The sequence below is a fragment of the Ambystoma mexicanum genome, chromosome 8 (genome assembly GCF_040938575.1).
Source record: "Ambystoma mexicanum isolate Mex_15411 chromosome 8, UKY_AmexF1_1, whole genome shotgun sequence".
In the NCBI taxonomy this organism is placed as follows: domain Eukaryota; kingdom Metazoa; phylum Chordata; class Amphibia; order Caudata; family Ambystomatidae; genus Ambystoma; species Ambystoma mexicanum.
Window position 1 is genome coordinate 857137757 of NC_090929.1, and position 16825 is coordinate 857154581.

Genomic DNA, 16825 nt, shown 5'->3' on the forward strand with positions numbered 1-16825 from the left:
TGCGCCTTTCTCCAGCAGAGTCAACATTTCCTGCACAAGGAGCGGATCTGGAAGCTTCAAAGAGTTTCCCCGCTGGACTGTCGTGAGGTCGCTTTAGGACAGGAAGGCAGTAGCCGTGGGCTATTGTATCCAGAACCCACGCATCCGAAGTAATGGCTCGCCACTTTGAGTTGCTGAGATAGCCTGCCCCCAACCGGTGAACCATGGAACATGGCCTCATGACTGTTTTGGAGAAGCTGCAGCAGTACCTGAAGGCAAAGAGGCAGCTGCCTGAGCAGCTTTGGCACCTCTATTTGCCTGACCACCACAGGTACTTTTTCGCTGGCCCCTTTGCCTGGCGGCCCCTCTCATTCTACCAAAGGAGGTGTAGTAACAAAAAGGACCTCCCCGCCACTGCAGTCGCCTAAGATAAGGCAGAGGTTGACGCAGCTTTCGAGGTCTGCAACCTCTGAAGGCTCTCGACAGCCTTGTTGCCAAACAAATGTGCGCCATCTAAGGGCATGTTCAAAAGACGGGCTTGCACATCCGGGGCAAAACCCGACTTCCGCAACCACGCCAATCTGCGTGTAACAGTGCTTGCAGATCATGGCCCGGCTACACTGTCGGCCGTATCCAAACCCGACTGAAGGGATTCGCACATGGCATCCTTGCCATCTTGCACAAGAGCAAGGAAACCATCCCTTTCTTCCCCCTCTGGAATATGCCCAGCCGCTAAAGAAACAGTTCCACACAGTGTGTAAGAACCTTGTTAAGGCACAAGTGGAGTTATCTGATTTCAATGCCATGCTCGCCGCAGAAAATAACTTGCGAGCCCAACCGTCAAAGCGTTTGTCGTCCCCATCAGGAGGGGTGGTAGGGTACACCGCCTGCCTCAAGGTGGCCGTAGCCGCCTGAACCACCAAACTCTCGGGAGTGGGGTGAGCGGATAAATAGCTGGGGTTAACAGAAGGGCAGTACTTTTTAGTCAATGATTTATTAACAGCAGGAAGCGATTCCGGTGTCTGCAAAGCAGCCGTCACCCTTTTCTGTAAAGTGAGATGAAAAGGTAACACCGGGTCAGAGGACGGACCTTGGTCAAAGATGTCCTTAAGATCATCTTGTTCAAAATCTTCAGGATGACTGGACTGTTACGCTCACCTTGTTTCTGCGGGGGCGCTGGTCCGTCAGGAGGGCTACTTCTTCTGAGGAGTCTGGGATTCCCTGCTGCTGATGGTTCCTCAAGCAGAGGAAGGTATACCTTCTTTGTAGTATTGACAAGCTCTCCATCCTGCTTAACTCAGCAGGGGCGCTGTATGTCCAGTCACTTCACTGGATCTTGGTGCGGTGTACAGTGCGGTCTCAGGTAATTCGTCTTTGTTCTTACAAGTCTTTCTTATATTGTCTTTGAACACTTTCCTTTCACGTGTCGTGATTTATGAGTCTTTTCTCTGCAAGTCTTTATCTTACTAATGTCTTTATCTTACTAATGTCTTTCTCCTTTTTCCTTTGACAGCTGTTGCTGTAGTCCCAACACATGTGAAGCACTTGATAGGATCGAGGCTTCAATATGCGGTAAGTATGGCTTTTTGTTACGAGCATTAGCGAGCAATTTTCAAGTCCACTAACCTTGTTCTTTTGTCTTTCAGGTGCCAGATGCGGAGCCACGTCTCAGACCGGACCGCAGTTGTGGGAGGATGCGGTGCACCTTCCAAGTGTGAACTGGCTCAGGTAAGCGTGTGAAAGTTGGAGCAGGCGCTGCTGTCCAAGGTAAGCTCGTCCGGGTAGTGAAGATGTTGCGGTCGTTGCAGCGGGCGTAGTGACAGGAATAACTGGTCTGGAGCAGATGAGCCTTCGATGCTGAGCGGCGAGCGCGTGCTGCTGCTTGGAAGCAGAACAACGCGAAACACTGATTGTGGAAAGGCGTGGCTTATATAGACAGCCCCGCCCAAGGATACAGCCACACCCTGAACACTGGACCGCATCTAGGTTTTTCATTCTGATCTCCATCTGCTCTTACGAGCCTGGCGCCAAAGGTGCCAGGACTGGGTCCAGGTGGGCCCTTTCCCATTTTTGAAGGAGCTTATACACTGGCCATATTCCTCATATCGTGTCATGACTCCTAGTGTCTTGGGGCAACACTGAGTCATGACAGCGACCAGCCCAGATGCTCTGTCACCATAGCCATGAGTCGCCTGTATGACTACTCTGCATGAGCCCCAGGCTCAGGCCTGCCAAATTCCACTTCCGGAGAAGTTTCCAACCCACTGGTATCATAGAGAGTCTGCCTTAACTCCTCCAATTGACTGTCTCCAGAAAAGACAGGAGCCACATCCTGCTCAACAGGGTCCTCAAAATCAGACCTTTCTTCCTCCTCATAAAGGTCATCTGGAGGGAGGTGAAAACCAGTTCTGGGGACAGAAGGAGGCCTGGAGTCCACTAATGGCCTCACAGACTTTGCAGTAACCTTCCTTGGAGGATCCACCACATCAGGGTACTCCAATGGTACATTTCGGTCAAAAATCCCCGAAGGCATCGAGGGCGTCGAAGGCTTCGGCGTCAAGAGCGATGAGGGCTTTGGCGTCGACATTAACGGCTGATAAGAAGGCAAAGCCTCGGGGTCCGATTCCGACTGACAGCGCCAACAGAGTCGAGGCAGGCTTCGAACCTTTAGCAGGTTTTTGCAGTCTAGCTGGGGTCTTGGACCGAGACCTGGAGGCACGTCTCATGCGACTTTCCTGAACCTTGTCCGAACGGGAACTCGAAGGTTCCCGGTGCGAGTCGCGTCGAGGACCCAAGCCCGAAGGTGTGCAAGCCACAGTACGAGACCGTTCCCTGCCGGCTTTTTAGAAGGCGCGACCAGAGCCGTGCCTGGGACTGGAAAAATCGTCAACATCTGCTCCTTAAAGGCAGCCCATTCCTCCGGAGACTAGGACTTTATCGGGCATGCCACTTTCCTCGAGGCACCAGCCACCGAGGAGGACGTGGAAGGCGGCCAGTGACCGCGCTTCCTTGAGTGCCAGGACCAAAAAGAAGAATGGCAGGAACCATTCCGGGACCGAGATCCCCGGGCCTCCACCCGACGCAGAGAGTCGCCTCTCGAGTCGTCGGTGGAAACCCCCTTGGACGATTTAGACTTTTCGGAACTTACTGGGTTTAGAACCCCTAAACCGCCTGAAGCTTCCCCTTACGCTCCCGCAAGGCCTTGGCAGTCAGCAACTGGCATTTCAAACAGTCGTTGTCGTTGTGACTCTCGCCCAAGCACCACAAACAAATGCGATGCGGGTCGGTGATCAACATTTTAGACTTGCAGACCCTGCAAGTCTTGAAGCCAGACCGCGGAGTCGGAGGGGTTGAAGAAGAAGACATCACTACGATGAAACACACGAGGTTTAGCGAGTTTTCGAAGCAAACACGTTTGCGGAAAAAACAAAACTGAGGCTACGGGCGCTGTGCGTCCTATTTATAACATCTGGTGACGTCGACAGAGGCCTTCGAGGGAAATCGACCCGACGTCATCGACGCAGGACACCCTCTGCCGAAAGTTTCCGAAGTGGACAGCTGTGGACATTACGTGTCAAAGATGTGGAATATGTTGGATGACACAATCCATTTGAAGTGTTGATTACATGTAGCAGAAACAAAATTTGCAGGATTACATGAAGGAAGAGACAATCCAAGGACAATGAGAAAGCATTCCCCAGACTCCTCGGCGGAGGATATCTGCTAGCAAACTTCTGACACTGGAGTTGACTGCTGTCGGAATGAGGTCGAGCTGAGGAAAACCCCACTCACATATGAGGCACAACACTTGCGCTTGCTGAAGCTCCCATTTGTGGCAGTACCATAACTACCTGCCAGTTTACGGATGTAAAACATGGTGGTGGTGTTGTCCATGAATACACGTACCACCTTTCCCTGCAGCTGAGGCTCAAACGACCCGAGGGCCCAGAAGATAGCCCGCAGTTCCAGGACTTTCATGTGGAACACCTTTTCCTCCCAGAGCCAGAGCCACAGTGACACCACGGAGTCCGGCGAAGACTGAGACCTGAGGCACGGAGGAGCCGAAACTGGAACCCAGCATTTCTTCTCAGCCGGTCACGCTTGGCAGGAGTGGTATTTGGAGCCTTCATGACTGTTAGGGAGAATTTTCAGTTTAGTGCTAAATTCCTCAAACCTTAGAGACCCCCAACTCTTTTGCTGAACTTTGGGACTTTGTCCTTTTAATTCTGTGTGTTTTCTGTGTTTCTTTTAATTTTGGATTCTGACAAACTCCATAGGCATCATCTGTACATTGTGACACACATCACCTTCAGTGCAGTGGCACAGGGAAGTCTTAGATTTCCCAAAGGTTTAAATACCTTCTCTTGTTGAAACTACTGTTTCCAAGAGCAGAAAAGTGAAATTGACTTTACTTACATTTTGTAACTTTCTAGACCCAGCACACATTATCTTACAATAGGGTGCCGGAGGGGTTACTTAGTATCCCCTTTGTCTAATTTCCATGTAACATTTTTATGTTACCCTTTCTACAATTAATGGCTGTTGGCAGTGGTTTACTTACTTTTTACTACCATTGGCTGTGTTTGCAGCTGCAGTAAAGCACCCATGGGTGCCCATTTTGTCAAAATGGCCCGGTCGTCTTTTTCGCCATTTCTTTTTGGAAAGGTCCTTCTTGAGATTTACTCTGCATGCCAAACCAGATTTGGTCTCTGTCCGTTTTGCCTTTGACGGGATTCACGAGTGAAGCCTGCCTCTGGCTCTAGTATGTCTGGCAGGGACAGGAAGTGAGTGAGGTGCCTGAAACTCACTGTGCTTAATCCCCTTAGTTACAGGAATGCAACCAAAGGCGATTGGCCGGCTGGCTGTCCGGCAAGGACAGCCACCCTGCTGTGTGATTGACAGCTAGGCTGGAATTAATGGGAGAAACCTGCATAAAGGGCAAGACTTTTTGGCTTGGAAGGCAGAGTCGACCACTGGACAAAGGAATCCGAAGAAGAACGTGGAAGAGAGACGCCCGTTGCAACTCCTGGACTGTTGGTTTGCCCGTTGTTGGGAGAGAGATGGCTTATTCTGCATCCCTCACCACTCGAGCATGCACAGATCTCACTTGTGCTGAAGGTAGGAGACGTTCCGCCTTCCACCCAACTGTAATCTGTGTTCATTACTGCGCTCCGAATTCGCCTTGACTAGAGAAGCCCTGCAAGGACGACTTCTCCCTTGGAGTTGGTGGGACCAATAATCAACTCCAAAGTAACCCCGCCTGGACATCCTTTCAGAGCCGGCTGTATTTCTACCTCTGCTGCTGGAACTGAAGTGGCAGGGAGAGGAACACCGGATTATGTGCTTTGTTTTTAAGTTGGACCCGAGCACTAGGAAGATCCTCCAGACTTCCCTGATGCAGGACTGACCAAGCCTGAGCCACCTCAGAGTGCTGGACCCCAGAAGCAAGGAAAGTCTGAGTGGTTTTTGGGAACCGCGGGGTTACCATTTGCTATCAGACGCGAGGAGCTGAAACACTTCTAAAAACATTGTGCAAGACTTGTTTACCTACCTGCAAAGAAGATCTTCAGCTCCCCTAGACATTGTGCAATTAACATTGGCTGTCCTGGCACCCTGAGTGACTCTTCTTATCTCTGACTCTGTGCTTTATCTTTTCCCCAGGAAGGGGTTAATTTACTTAACATTGGAAGGTTTCAAAAGTACTGACCTGTTTATGATTTGTTAATCTTTGTTTTAGTCCGCTATCTAGCCTTTGCACCAAACTCAGTATTGCTCTAATTGTACCAGTGATAAATCAATGTCCATAGTGTCCTATCTGTTTAAGTCACCTTCGGGTGTAGGAGTGTCTGTGTGCATCATCTGATTTAGAGAAACTAAGTGTGTTCTGACGTATATTTTAATTGTTACATGTTTCACTCCTTTCTAAAGAAGGCTTATATAACTGACTGAAATAAATTAATTGTTTTATCAAGAAAACTTGAGTGTTTATTTGAATAACTGTACCGTGAAACTGTCACAACATTACTGCTCACATTGACCTCTCTTGAGACAAACCTGGCTGCTCAGTCAAAATACCAACCTGTGCAGTTCAGACTTACACCAAAGGTTGGGTTCCTATTGCCAGGAGATCAAGGTCACTGTAGTGCACCCAAAGGGTACTGTATACAATCTCGCCTAACAATGACGGCAAAGCCATCCTCCCATATGTCATCCAACAAAGGGACTGATACGATTGTCTTCTTAGCAGATTCCCGCTTTTGAAAAAGGAATCCCTCTGTCCTTTCTGGCACCAGGTTGAAGAGTTTGGCAGCTCTCGATAACATGGAGTGAAAGGAGCCAATTTCATGCAGGGGGAAGAGGCCCTGGAGGGCTCAACAATGGGGGGTGGGGAGGGTTACCTATCCGCAGGAAGGTAACCATCCAACTCATCCATGTTGAGTGCTGCTGTCAGAGCCTGTGCCAGTGTGAACTGGCTCTTCCGTAAAAGTGGGCAGGGCCCCCTATCACTGGCCAAGGTGTAGCATGTGCATTATGAGCCGGTGTCACCTGACGCTGAGGAGGTCTTGAAGGACTCTTGGCTGGAGAAGGCACAGGTACAGCCCCTACTATATCTACACCACCACCATTTGCAGGATGGTTAGGATATCCAGTGCAGGAGCAGGTGTAACCGGTGCAGGAGGAGTAGGAACCGGGTTGGAGCCTCTTGGAGGGCTAAAAGGCTGGGAAAGGCTACGGGTCTGTGATCCCCCCCCCCCCCCCACACCCCCAGTGAGGCAAAGGCAAACTGGAATCAAGTTCCTTGTGGTCCTTTTCCTCCTCCAAATAAATATCTTTCGGCTAGTCCTCCTCAGAACTGGAGTAGATTGTCTGGGGCTTTCTGGGCCGGAGCAGGAAATCCAGAGCTAGAGACATGCCTCTCACCAGGTCAGAGCCATTCGGAAAAAAGAAGCTACAACAGGAGCCTAAGGATCCAGAATAGGAGCAGTCGTCTGTGGGATAGTCGTCAGGAACCATGACGAGGGCCTGGGGGGCAGAGAGACCCTGACATGGTGACTGCTGACGAGTTTAATTAGACGTCGTTGACGAACATGCTGACGACAGAGTCCACGATGGGTCCTTAGAAGATGTGGTCTTCGACAATCTATGCTAGGATGGCATCAGCAATTTCCTCGCTGACTGAGGTAAGCCACCAGCCAGCAGGCTAACCGTCGACTGAGCTGGTGACAGCGAAAGACCCTTTTTAGAATATGGTCCCTCAGCCGCAGAGACCGTTGAGGAAGATTGAGATTCCGCCTTCTTTTAGATCTTTGCAGAGGAAGCATCCTCAAAAGACACCTTCCATTTCTGACTAGACGGAGCACGCTCATGGGACCTGCTGTTTCTGGAAGAGGTCTCCCGCTTCCTCTATCCAAGCCACTAACCTCCAGTAGCGATCCTTCTTGGTCTTCAACAATACAAATTGGCAGACAGATGGAGCATCCATTTGCTTTGTTGTCGGGGTGAGGACAATAAAAGCATTTTAGATGCCGGTCCTCGAAGACGTTCTTCAGGCTGCTGCTTTCACAGGTCCTAAAGAGGTTTTTCTTTGTAGAATCAGTCAAGGTCAAGTTGTAGGCCCAAGCCTGGGCCTGGTGGTGCCACAGGTTGAAGATCTAACAGTGGATTGAAGATCTTGGCTGACGACAGTCCCCCTGTCAGGTTGTCACCACCGTTCAACGCTTAATGAAGAAATCAGCAAAAAAACTCAAAACAATTTGATAAAATCTGAATATGCCCAACTGGGGTGGAGCCTAGGACGACTGGGGTCATTGGCTGGGGGCAGTATTACACCGATAGGCTAAAACCACCAAGCTTCAGATAGACTGAGAATTGAGGACTGCTGTTCCTGTGACACTGGTCAAAGTACAATCACAGATACAGGCAGTTTGCTAAGGGATGTTTTTCAATCCATGCTAGCATCCGAGATGTCTCTTATTTCAGGAGACCCTTGAAAGGGTATGGAGAGTGCCCTGATCAAATCCAAGCTGCACTACAAGACTACAAAAACAGCAAAAAGGTGACCAGAAAGCAGACCCTTGGCATAAGCAATGTACACTGGGTTAGACAATGTTTGAGGGCCGCTTATTGGCTTCTAGTTAAGGATCGAGAGACCACAGAGAAGCATATGACAGTCTCAAAGTCATCTACTTCATTTCTTCTTGGCCTTTATTTTATTTGATGTACAAGCTTTAGACTGGATTTTTTTTAAGCTCCTCTTCTACAGTGCCTTTCATGAATAGGGGTAACTATAGAGACTAATTTAGCAATCATAAAATAAAATTACAATTAAGTCTCTTACTTTGTTCTAATAGTAGAATTACCTGGAAACGTTGATTGACATCAATGCTCTGTTCTAGAGAAGTATTCTAGCTACAACCCAGCAATATCACATTTGGTCAAACACAAAAAAGCGCAGCCAACTCTACACAAAATACAAGTCCAAGAAACACTACAGATAAAGGCATTACATACCAGTGTTTAGAGTTGCACCACAATATTTGGGAATTTGAAACTACAATTTCTACCACCAGACAATTTTTGAACTATTAAAGTCAATATAGTGATAAAACGCAATTTGGGGGAAGGAGGCATTTTAATGTCACTTTTTTCAGCACTTAATGTTCAATGTGAGGTGCCCTGCTCAACAACCAATAACTAGTGCAACTATAAAATGCAACTCGGTAATCATTTCAGACACAAAATGTAAAATATCCTACCCATAGAGGTATATTCCTTTAGCCTCTCAATAACTTCAGAGTGCTTCAAGCCCTGTTCAGGCAGTGACTGAACGTAACTTGCTCCATCCTTAAGGGTCACCATTTTGTCAGCCATATCGTCCAAAGCTTTGTTCAGCTGTTTCTGAATCTGCAAGAAAAACATTACGTTCTTACAGATTCTGCTCAAAGAAAGCTACAGTGGAGGGATAATAAGAAATTAGCTAAAATGACATCCCCTTTAACCCGCTGATACAAGTCACCATCTTTTTGACATTAAACCAATTTTGTCATTAACATTCCATAGATTTTTCTGCTTGTTATTAATCTGTGAAAGAACATTATAACAAAAATGTCTTGCTTGAAGTGTTGAATAGTACATATGAATGAACTCTTAACATCATGAAGTCATTTTCGGGCTGTATATTTTTCCCCAGAGGATTCAGGTCTAAAGAGCACATGTAACCGCAAAAAAAAAAACACTTTACAATTAAAAGCCATTTTAAGGCATTTTCCTAAGTGTAAGATTTCCCCCCCCCCCACCCAACCTGGTGTTCAGGTAGCAAGAGGAATCTGCCCAAAACTAGGCAAAAAAGGTTCCCCTCAAGTCCCCTGGACTCTTGTTGTGGAAAATGTGGAAATGGGGCAAAGGGACATTCTCAGGATGGAAACAGGGTGAACATACAATACAGTAATATCCAATTATATAACTCAAAATATATCCAGTGGGAATGTCCTTCAGAAAGAAGATTACCGAGAGGCAAATCATTGTTCTTTTAATTGATTACTTAGTCCCAGTGATTCCTCATCTATGATAGACTCCCAAAGAATTACGTAAACATGGCGGAGTGAGGAAACAAGGGCATCACCTAAACCAGAAAACTCCCAGCCAAACCAGGCATCCTTGCCCGCTAAGGAATACAAGCAATAATGCTTACCAAACATTGTCCAAAGAGGCTCACATTGCCGCAAGGCCAATGTCCAGGACCATGACTCCCCTCTGCAGGGCAGAGGTGGCAGCCACGCCCCTGGTAGAATGAGCTCCGAGATCCTCAGGTACATCCTCCCCAGCCAGAACGCAGCATTCTGCGATGCAAAGAATGATCCACCTGGACAGTGTTTGTTTTGAAATAGCCCGGTCAGCACGAGCACCAGCATAACCAACGAAAAGCTGGTCCGCCTTTCTAGTACAAGACATGTAGAACGTCCAGCCGATGGAAACGTTCCTGTCTTGGCAAGGTGAGGGGGAGGAAAAACATACGAAGATTGATTTCTGAGAGTGCTGGAAATCCGAGACCACCTTTGGCAGAAAGGAGGGGCTCACTCTCAACATCACCTTCTCTTTGGGAAAAAAAAAAACAAATCTGGAGGTAAAACAGACAATGCCTGGAGCTCACTCACCCGTCTGACGAAGTGGTGGCAACCAGGAAAATCACCTTAACGGTGAGAAATCAAATATAACAAAGTTACTCAGTGTAGCGACTACCTTACTCCTAGTCCATAGTCCCCTTTCCTCCATACTTGTGGGACATTCCGTCCTTTGGGACGGAACCAGAGACTTTTGTCAAAAAGCATCAACAATTGAATTTGGGTCCTTTTATTTTTATGCGGGGTACCGCACGTGGTCGTAACCCCACCCTTTTAAGCAATAATAGAGGATACTTAGAGGGGACGGCGAGCGGGCGTTTGGAAGAAAGGGGACTATGGACTAGGAGTGAGGTAGTCACTACGGTGAGTAACTTTGTGATACTCCTACGGTCCGTCCCCTTTCATCCATACTTGTGGGAGATTCCCAAGCACACTCCATAGGTAGTACAGGTGCATGGAAACCCCCATTACAGAAATATGTTTGTAAGTACAGCCTGGCCAAATGTGCGCATCAGCCTTGGAGCTCAGGTAAAGCCGATGGGGAGGCCCACGGAGCCGCCTTGGCGATGGACTTCAAGGGACATACTTTGGCAGGCACCAGCAGTAGCTTTGCCATAGACCAGAGGAGCATGAATACTCTTTAGTGGATGAGGGCCTTGAATACTTTAGGCTACTGAAAAACATGAGGCAATCCAGCAGGGAATAGTTGCTTTGGAAGCTGGTTTCCACTTCAGGTCTCCGAATGCGATAGGAAAGGAGACAGATTGGTTCAAATGAAAATCGGCAACCACCTTAGACAGGAAAAAAGGATGAAAGCGAAGCACTACCTCATCCCTGAGGAAAGTGTGGAACGGATGCTTCACGGAAAGAGCTTGAAGCTCACTGACTCGCCTTGCTGATGTTATTGCGATCAGAAGGCAACCTTCCAAGAAAGGTACTTAAGATCGATAGTGGCCATGGGCTCAAATGGCTTATAGCATAACGCCCCAGAGGAAAAAGATGGAGACCGCAAAATGTCTGCGATGACTGGATTAGTCAATGAAAAGGAACAGTTATCCGTGGACAGATAGGCCACAATAACGGATAAGTATGTTCTGCATAACAGAACATGGATGCCAGAAACAGCCAGATGAGACACAAAAGCTAGAACGGTGTCAACCGAAGCTTGCATGGGATTGAGCTGTTTAGCTAATCACCAACGGCAAAAACGTAGTAATTTGCTCCTATACTAAACTCTCGTAGAGGGCTTCCTGGCCACTTGGATAATGCGCACATTGTCCTCGGACAGATCAAACTGTGTTAACGATCTGAACTCCGTCCCCAGACCCCCAAGTTGAACGATTGTGGGGAGGGGTGCCACATCTGGCAAAAGCTCTGGTGAAACAGGTCGGTAATCTGCAGCAATATGATTAGGAGGTACCAAGTGATGCTGTAGCTCCGAAAACCAGACTCAGACCGCCCACGAAGGAGCTTTGAACAGGAGAGTGCAGTTCGATGTGCTCCTGAGCTTACAGAGTGACCGATGGATAAGAGGCAATGAAGAAAGCATAAGCTTACATGGTGTCCCACAGGATCTCGACGGCGTCTCCCAGGGAGGATGTTCTAAACCCACCCCTGGACGCATTAAGAGGCAGTTTCTTGTTTAAAGAAGTTGCAAAGAAGTCCACATCTCTGGAGTGTCCCATTGATGGAAAATGTTGGAGGACATTGCTGTTCATCACCCACTCATAACAGATGCTGACTGGCGACTGAGTGCATCTGCGGCCACATTGAGGTGACCCAGGATGTGTACAGCCTGGAGCCAAACAACGTGCTGGATGGCCCAGTCCAAATTTGTATGACAAGGAGGGGAGACTTGATGCCGCCCTGCTTGTTGACGTAAAACATCGCCACCGAATTGTCCGTGCGAACACAAACTGTTATAGTCTCCTCAGGGGAGTCCGGTACCTTGTGTGCCATCTTAGCCTTGAAACAAGGAACCTCGGCAGAGCTGGTACTGGCAGATCTAAGGTGTTTACTCAACACGTTAGAAACTGCCCCAGAATTAGCCTCTGGTGGAGGATCCTCGGCATAGCCGGTACTGGAAAGCCTATGGTGCATGACCACCTTTTGCCCCACTCAACAGAACTGGTATCACCACGGCGAGCGCAAGGGACTGCTGAGGGATATACCTTACAGCCAAGACCCTCGATGAGGAGCCTCAATTCTGTTGGTGTCCAATTTAGCCCCAAGAAGGGGAACCTCAGGTTTAACCCCAGTCCATATAGCCACCTTGAGAGGGGCCTCGAGCCAAGACTCAGTAGTTAGCTCCAGATACAGAAGCCTCAGGGCGAACCCTGGTATCCAGAGCCACAGCAAAACTGGGCACAACCTTAGCCCCAAATGGGGAACCTCAGAAGATCTGGTTTTGGCAGGCCCGCTGCGGGGCCCTCGAAGGAGTCTCCGGTTCGTCTCGCTACGACCAAAAGGAGTTCTTGAATCTGAAAGTGTTTTTCTCCCACGGAGAACCACAGTTATTTCCACTGGGGGGTCCAAATCAGAATGTGCATGTACGCATCCTGGAGGTCCACCACACAGAGCCAATCGTCCTTCCGAAAATAGGACTTTATTTGGCAGGGCGTGATCATCTTGAATTTCTCATGGGGAAGAGATAGATTGAACTGGGAAAGATCGCGGATAGTGCGCAAGCCAGCCTGGTTTGGTATGGGCACTGTGAAAAAGAGGCGTAATAGCCCCTCACCTTGCTGCCTTAGGGGAACAGTTCCTACAAGTTCCTGTACCTCGGCTCGAGGGAAGGGCGTCCTGATCTGTTGGAAAGGTGGTTTGAAGGGTGGGGTTGGGGGAAAGGGCAAACGAAAGCCTGCCTGAGCGATGGAAAAACCCACCGGTCTTCGGTGATGGTCTGCCAAGCCTCCAGATGAGACGAGATTCGTCCTCCCACCAGAGTCTTGTGCGACCGACAAAAAATATTTTTCTAATTTGTCGGCAGGTAGAATATCTGTCCCTGTAGAGGAGGCCGATGGCCGAGAGAAAAACCGACCACCTTGCTGCTTTCGGCGGTGCCACCAACCGGAGCTTCAGACCGGTGTGCACGGCAACTCTGAAACCCCCGAATCCAGAGAAGGACTGAGTCTGGGACCCTAACCACTGTGTATAAGGGGCCTTAGCTGAAGCTTTCACCAGGACCGATCAACGGGTTTTTGTCATCCACATAGCGTGGAAAGGCTGCTCAGTCCCAAAAGAAAAGCTCCCAGCACCAGACGTCGTGAACGTTGCTGTAAGGGAGGTATCCAAAAAATGGCAGCCGTGGACCAAGAATGTTGTGCCGCCATTTTGTCAACACCTGAGGAGAACTGCGTCATTGGAGAAAGTGAGGCAACTGTCTCCTTAGGGGAGTCATGGAGTAAAACTTTAGCCTTGAAACAAGGATCATCAGCCGAGACTGTGCTGGCAGATCTAGGATGTTTACTGGACATTTTAGGAACTGTCCCAGAATTAAATTAGCCTCCAGTGGAGGAACCTCGGCAGAGCCGGTCCTGGAATGCCTGTGGTGCTTGACCGCCTTTCTTTGCCCCCTCAACCTAACCGGTAACACCACGAGACTGAGCGTGGGATGTAGAGGAATGTACCCTACCGACACGATCCTCAGAGGATCCCTCCAATCTGTCGGCACTGGATTTAGCCCCAAGAAGAGGAACCTCAGGTTTTAAACCGGGGCTAATAGCTCCCTCAAGAGGGGCCTCGAGCCGTGGCTCGGTGTGAAAAGCTCCAGAAACAAAGACCTCAGGGCGAACCACGGTATCCAGAGCCACAGACCAACTGGGCTGAACCTTAGCACCCAAATGGTGAACCTCAGAACAACGTCCTGTTTTGGCAGGTCCTCTGGAAGATCACTCCGGTGTGCGTTTTAGGCCCTTAGGACACCTCAGGGAAATCTCTGGTAACAGAGCTACACAAGCCCCTCCCGGTCATGAAATGGTCTCACCGAGCGGGGCTGCTCATCGCTGTCCTGATCCGCTTGAAGCTCATCCAAGGAGGCAGGAACAGAAGACTGGTCCCCCACTCCTAACCCTTCAGGTTTTAAAGTATTGCACCTGTCCACTGGTGTCTGCTCTATAAGAGACAACGGGGCAGAAGAGGAAGAGAAGGAGGAGGTCCAGAAGGAAGCAACAGAGGGAGTGGCACCACCGGAACCTGAATCAGAACAGCCGGTGCCGGGGGTGGAACAGGAGGCTCAGGGTACATTTCCCTTAACAGACGCTTGAAATTCGTCCTCATAGGGACTGAAACTTCCCAAAAAACTCATCCTCAGCCAAAGGCTTAGGCGTTGGAAGAGGCCGCTCGTAAGGGGCATACCCCCGCCAAAAGTAGAGGATGGTTGCCAGGAGGGTCCACCACCGGCCGGGTCCACATAGATCAGTGGAGCAGAAGCAGGAGGGAGCGAGACAGTATCAGGCAGCGGAGCCCGTGCACACCAGTCGAAAGAAGGGCGGAACAGGTTTTTGTTGTCCATGTGTCGTGAAAAAGGCTGCTGAGGCCAAAAGGAATACTCCCAGCACCAGACATCTTGAACGTAGGTGTAAGGGAGGTATCCAAAATGGCCGCCCTGGACCACAGAGGTTGGGGCACCATTTTGCCCACACATGAAGAGAACTGCGTCACATGTGGAGATGAGGCAATTGCCTCCTCAGGAGAGTCAGGGGACTAACACTTTAGCCTTACAAGGATCCTCGGCAGAGCCGGTACTGGGTGGACTCGGATGTTTACTGGACCTCTTAGAACCAGCCCCAAACTTAGCCTCTGATAGAGGAACATCGGCCGAGCCGGTAGTAGAGGAATAATGGTCTGTGACAGCCCTCTTTGCCCCCGCGACAGAACCGGCATCACCACGACCCTGCGTGTGGGACGGCTGAGGAATATACCTCACCGACAAGACCTTCAAAGAGTTTCTCGGATCTGTCGGTGCAGACCCTAGCCTCAACAAGAGGAACCTCAGGTTTTAACCCGGTACGAAAAGCTCCATCAAGAGAGGACTCGAGCCATGACTCTGTACAGAAAGCTCCAGAAGAGGCGACCTCAGGGCGAACCCCGGTATCAGTGTGGAAAGCTCCATAAAAGGAAACCTCAGGGCAAACCCTGGTATCCAGTGCCAAACCTTAGCATCCAAATGATGAACATCGGAATGATGTCCAGTACTGGCAGGTCCGCCGTTGGAATCTTAGGAGAACACCCATTAGGCCCCTGGGGTTCCTCAGGGGACCCCCCTGGTGACAGAGCTACACAAACCCCTCCCAGGCTAGGGCACCCTGAAAAGTAAAGAACTCACTGGGCGTTTCTTATGAAAAGCTTGAAATGAGGTGGAGGAACGCGCTGAAACACTTCCTCCCTCCCAAGAAGACGATGTTAGATTGCCCGGACAAAGTAGAAGCACGAATCTCAGCGATGCTCCGGGCCTAGATACTCCACAAAGATTGGGGATTCGCCCTCGCGAAATGACGTTTGCATGAAGAACAGGACATGAATCCCAGATGTTCTGGCATAAACGGAAGACTAGATGACTGAGGAACCAGAGCAGGAAGGAAGGACAAAAGGGAATAAAAATAAAAATTCCAAGTGATGCTAGTGCGTCCAGCCCCGACCACGCGGAGAAAAGGACTGAAGGGCGTTGCGCGGGGCAGAGCTCAGGAGGGTGGGGTTACAGCCACGTGCTGCACCCCGCGTAAAAATAAAAGGACACAAATTAAATTTTTAATGCTTTTTGACAAAAGTGCTCCGGTCCCGTCCCGAAGGACGTAATGTCCCACACAAGTATGGAGGATAGGGTACAGAAGTACAACAGGAATGGAAGGGGGTCAAGCAGAGCACCCATAAGAAACGTCAAAACCACAAACTGGCAGGGAGTAAACTGGTTAAACAAACCCTACAAAAACTGCTTCACAGTGGGGATTGTGGAGAACGAGTCTGTTACAGGGACCTCTTGAAAAACATAGCAGCGAGGTAATCCTTTACAGTGCCGACATAGCAGCAAGGTAATCCTTTACAGTGCCAACCTGCAGGCCCGCATGGGCCAAAGAAAGGAAAAAATCTAACAAGGGAGAGGACAGGATAAAGGATCTCGGCACCAGATCTAACATGTATGCCACCTGCCGGCATAAATGGATTTCGAAGTGGGCCACCGGAGCACATTGAGGATGTTGTTGACAAGTTCAAGTATCTCAGCCTCTCAGTAGCCAAGCATGAAGGTCCAGGCCGCTGACATGCAGGTAAAGGACCTACACCTCCGCATGGGCGAGCAAGTCAGCTCTCCACGGAAGGTGCCAGGGAGGGCAGATGAACAGTCCAGCAACTTGTGATACCACGTTCTCCTGGCCCAGTCTGGGGTGAGCAGGATCATTGTGGTTCCGAAAAGATGCAATATCCTGACAACAAGCAGAATTACAGGGATCAGTGGGAATGCATAAAAGGAGGTTGAAAGTTCACTCAACCATCCTTGTGTCCCCCCCAAAACACTCACTTCCTATTGAAACTGGAAGCAAAGAGGTCCACTTGACGAGTTCCCCATAGGAGAGGATCTCCTCAAAGATTTCCAGGCAGAGCTTCCACTCAAGGGAGACTGAAGTCGGTCTGCTCAAGGCATATGTTGTGACATTCTCCCAACTGGCCAGAGGAGCCGCCAACGGAGAGTCACTGCTTTCCAGAGCAGAGAACCAAAGTGGCATTGCACA

The 16825-nt window shown here is 49.4% G+C and overlaps 1 protein-coding gene across 1 annotated transcript in view; it reads right to left on the reverse strand.

The window, feature by feature from the left end:
* SGPL1 (sphingosine-1-phosphate lyase 1) overlaps nucleotides 1–16825 on the reverse strand; it is a 744463-nt gene that overhangs the window by 583266 nt on the left and 144372 nt on the right. The window contains exon 4 of the mRNA XM_069610737.1: nucleotides 8736–8883. Coding sequence (XP_069466838.1) covers nucleotides 8736–8883 — 148 coding nt within the window. The remainder of the gene's footprint in view (nucleotides 1–8735; nucleotides 8884–16825) is intronic.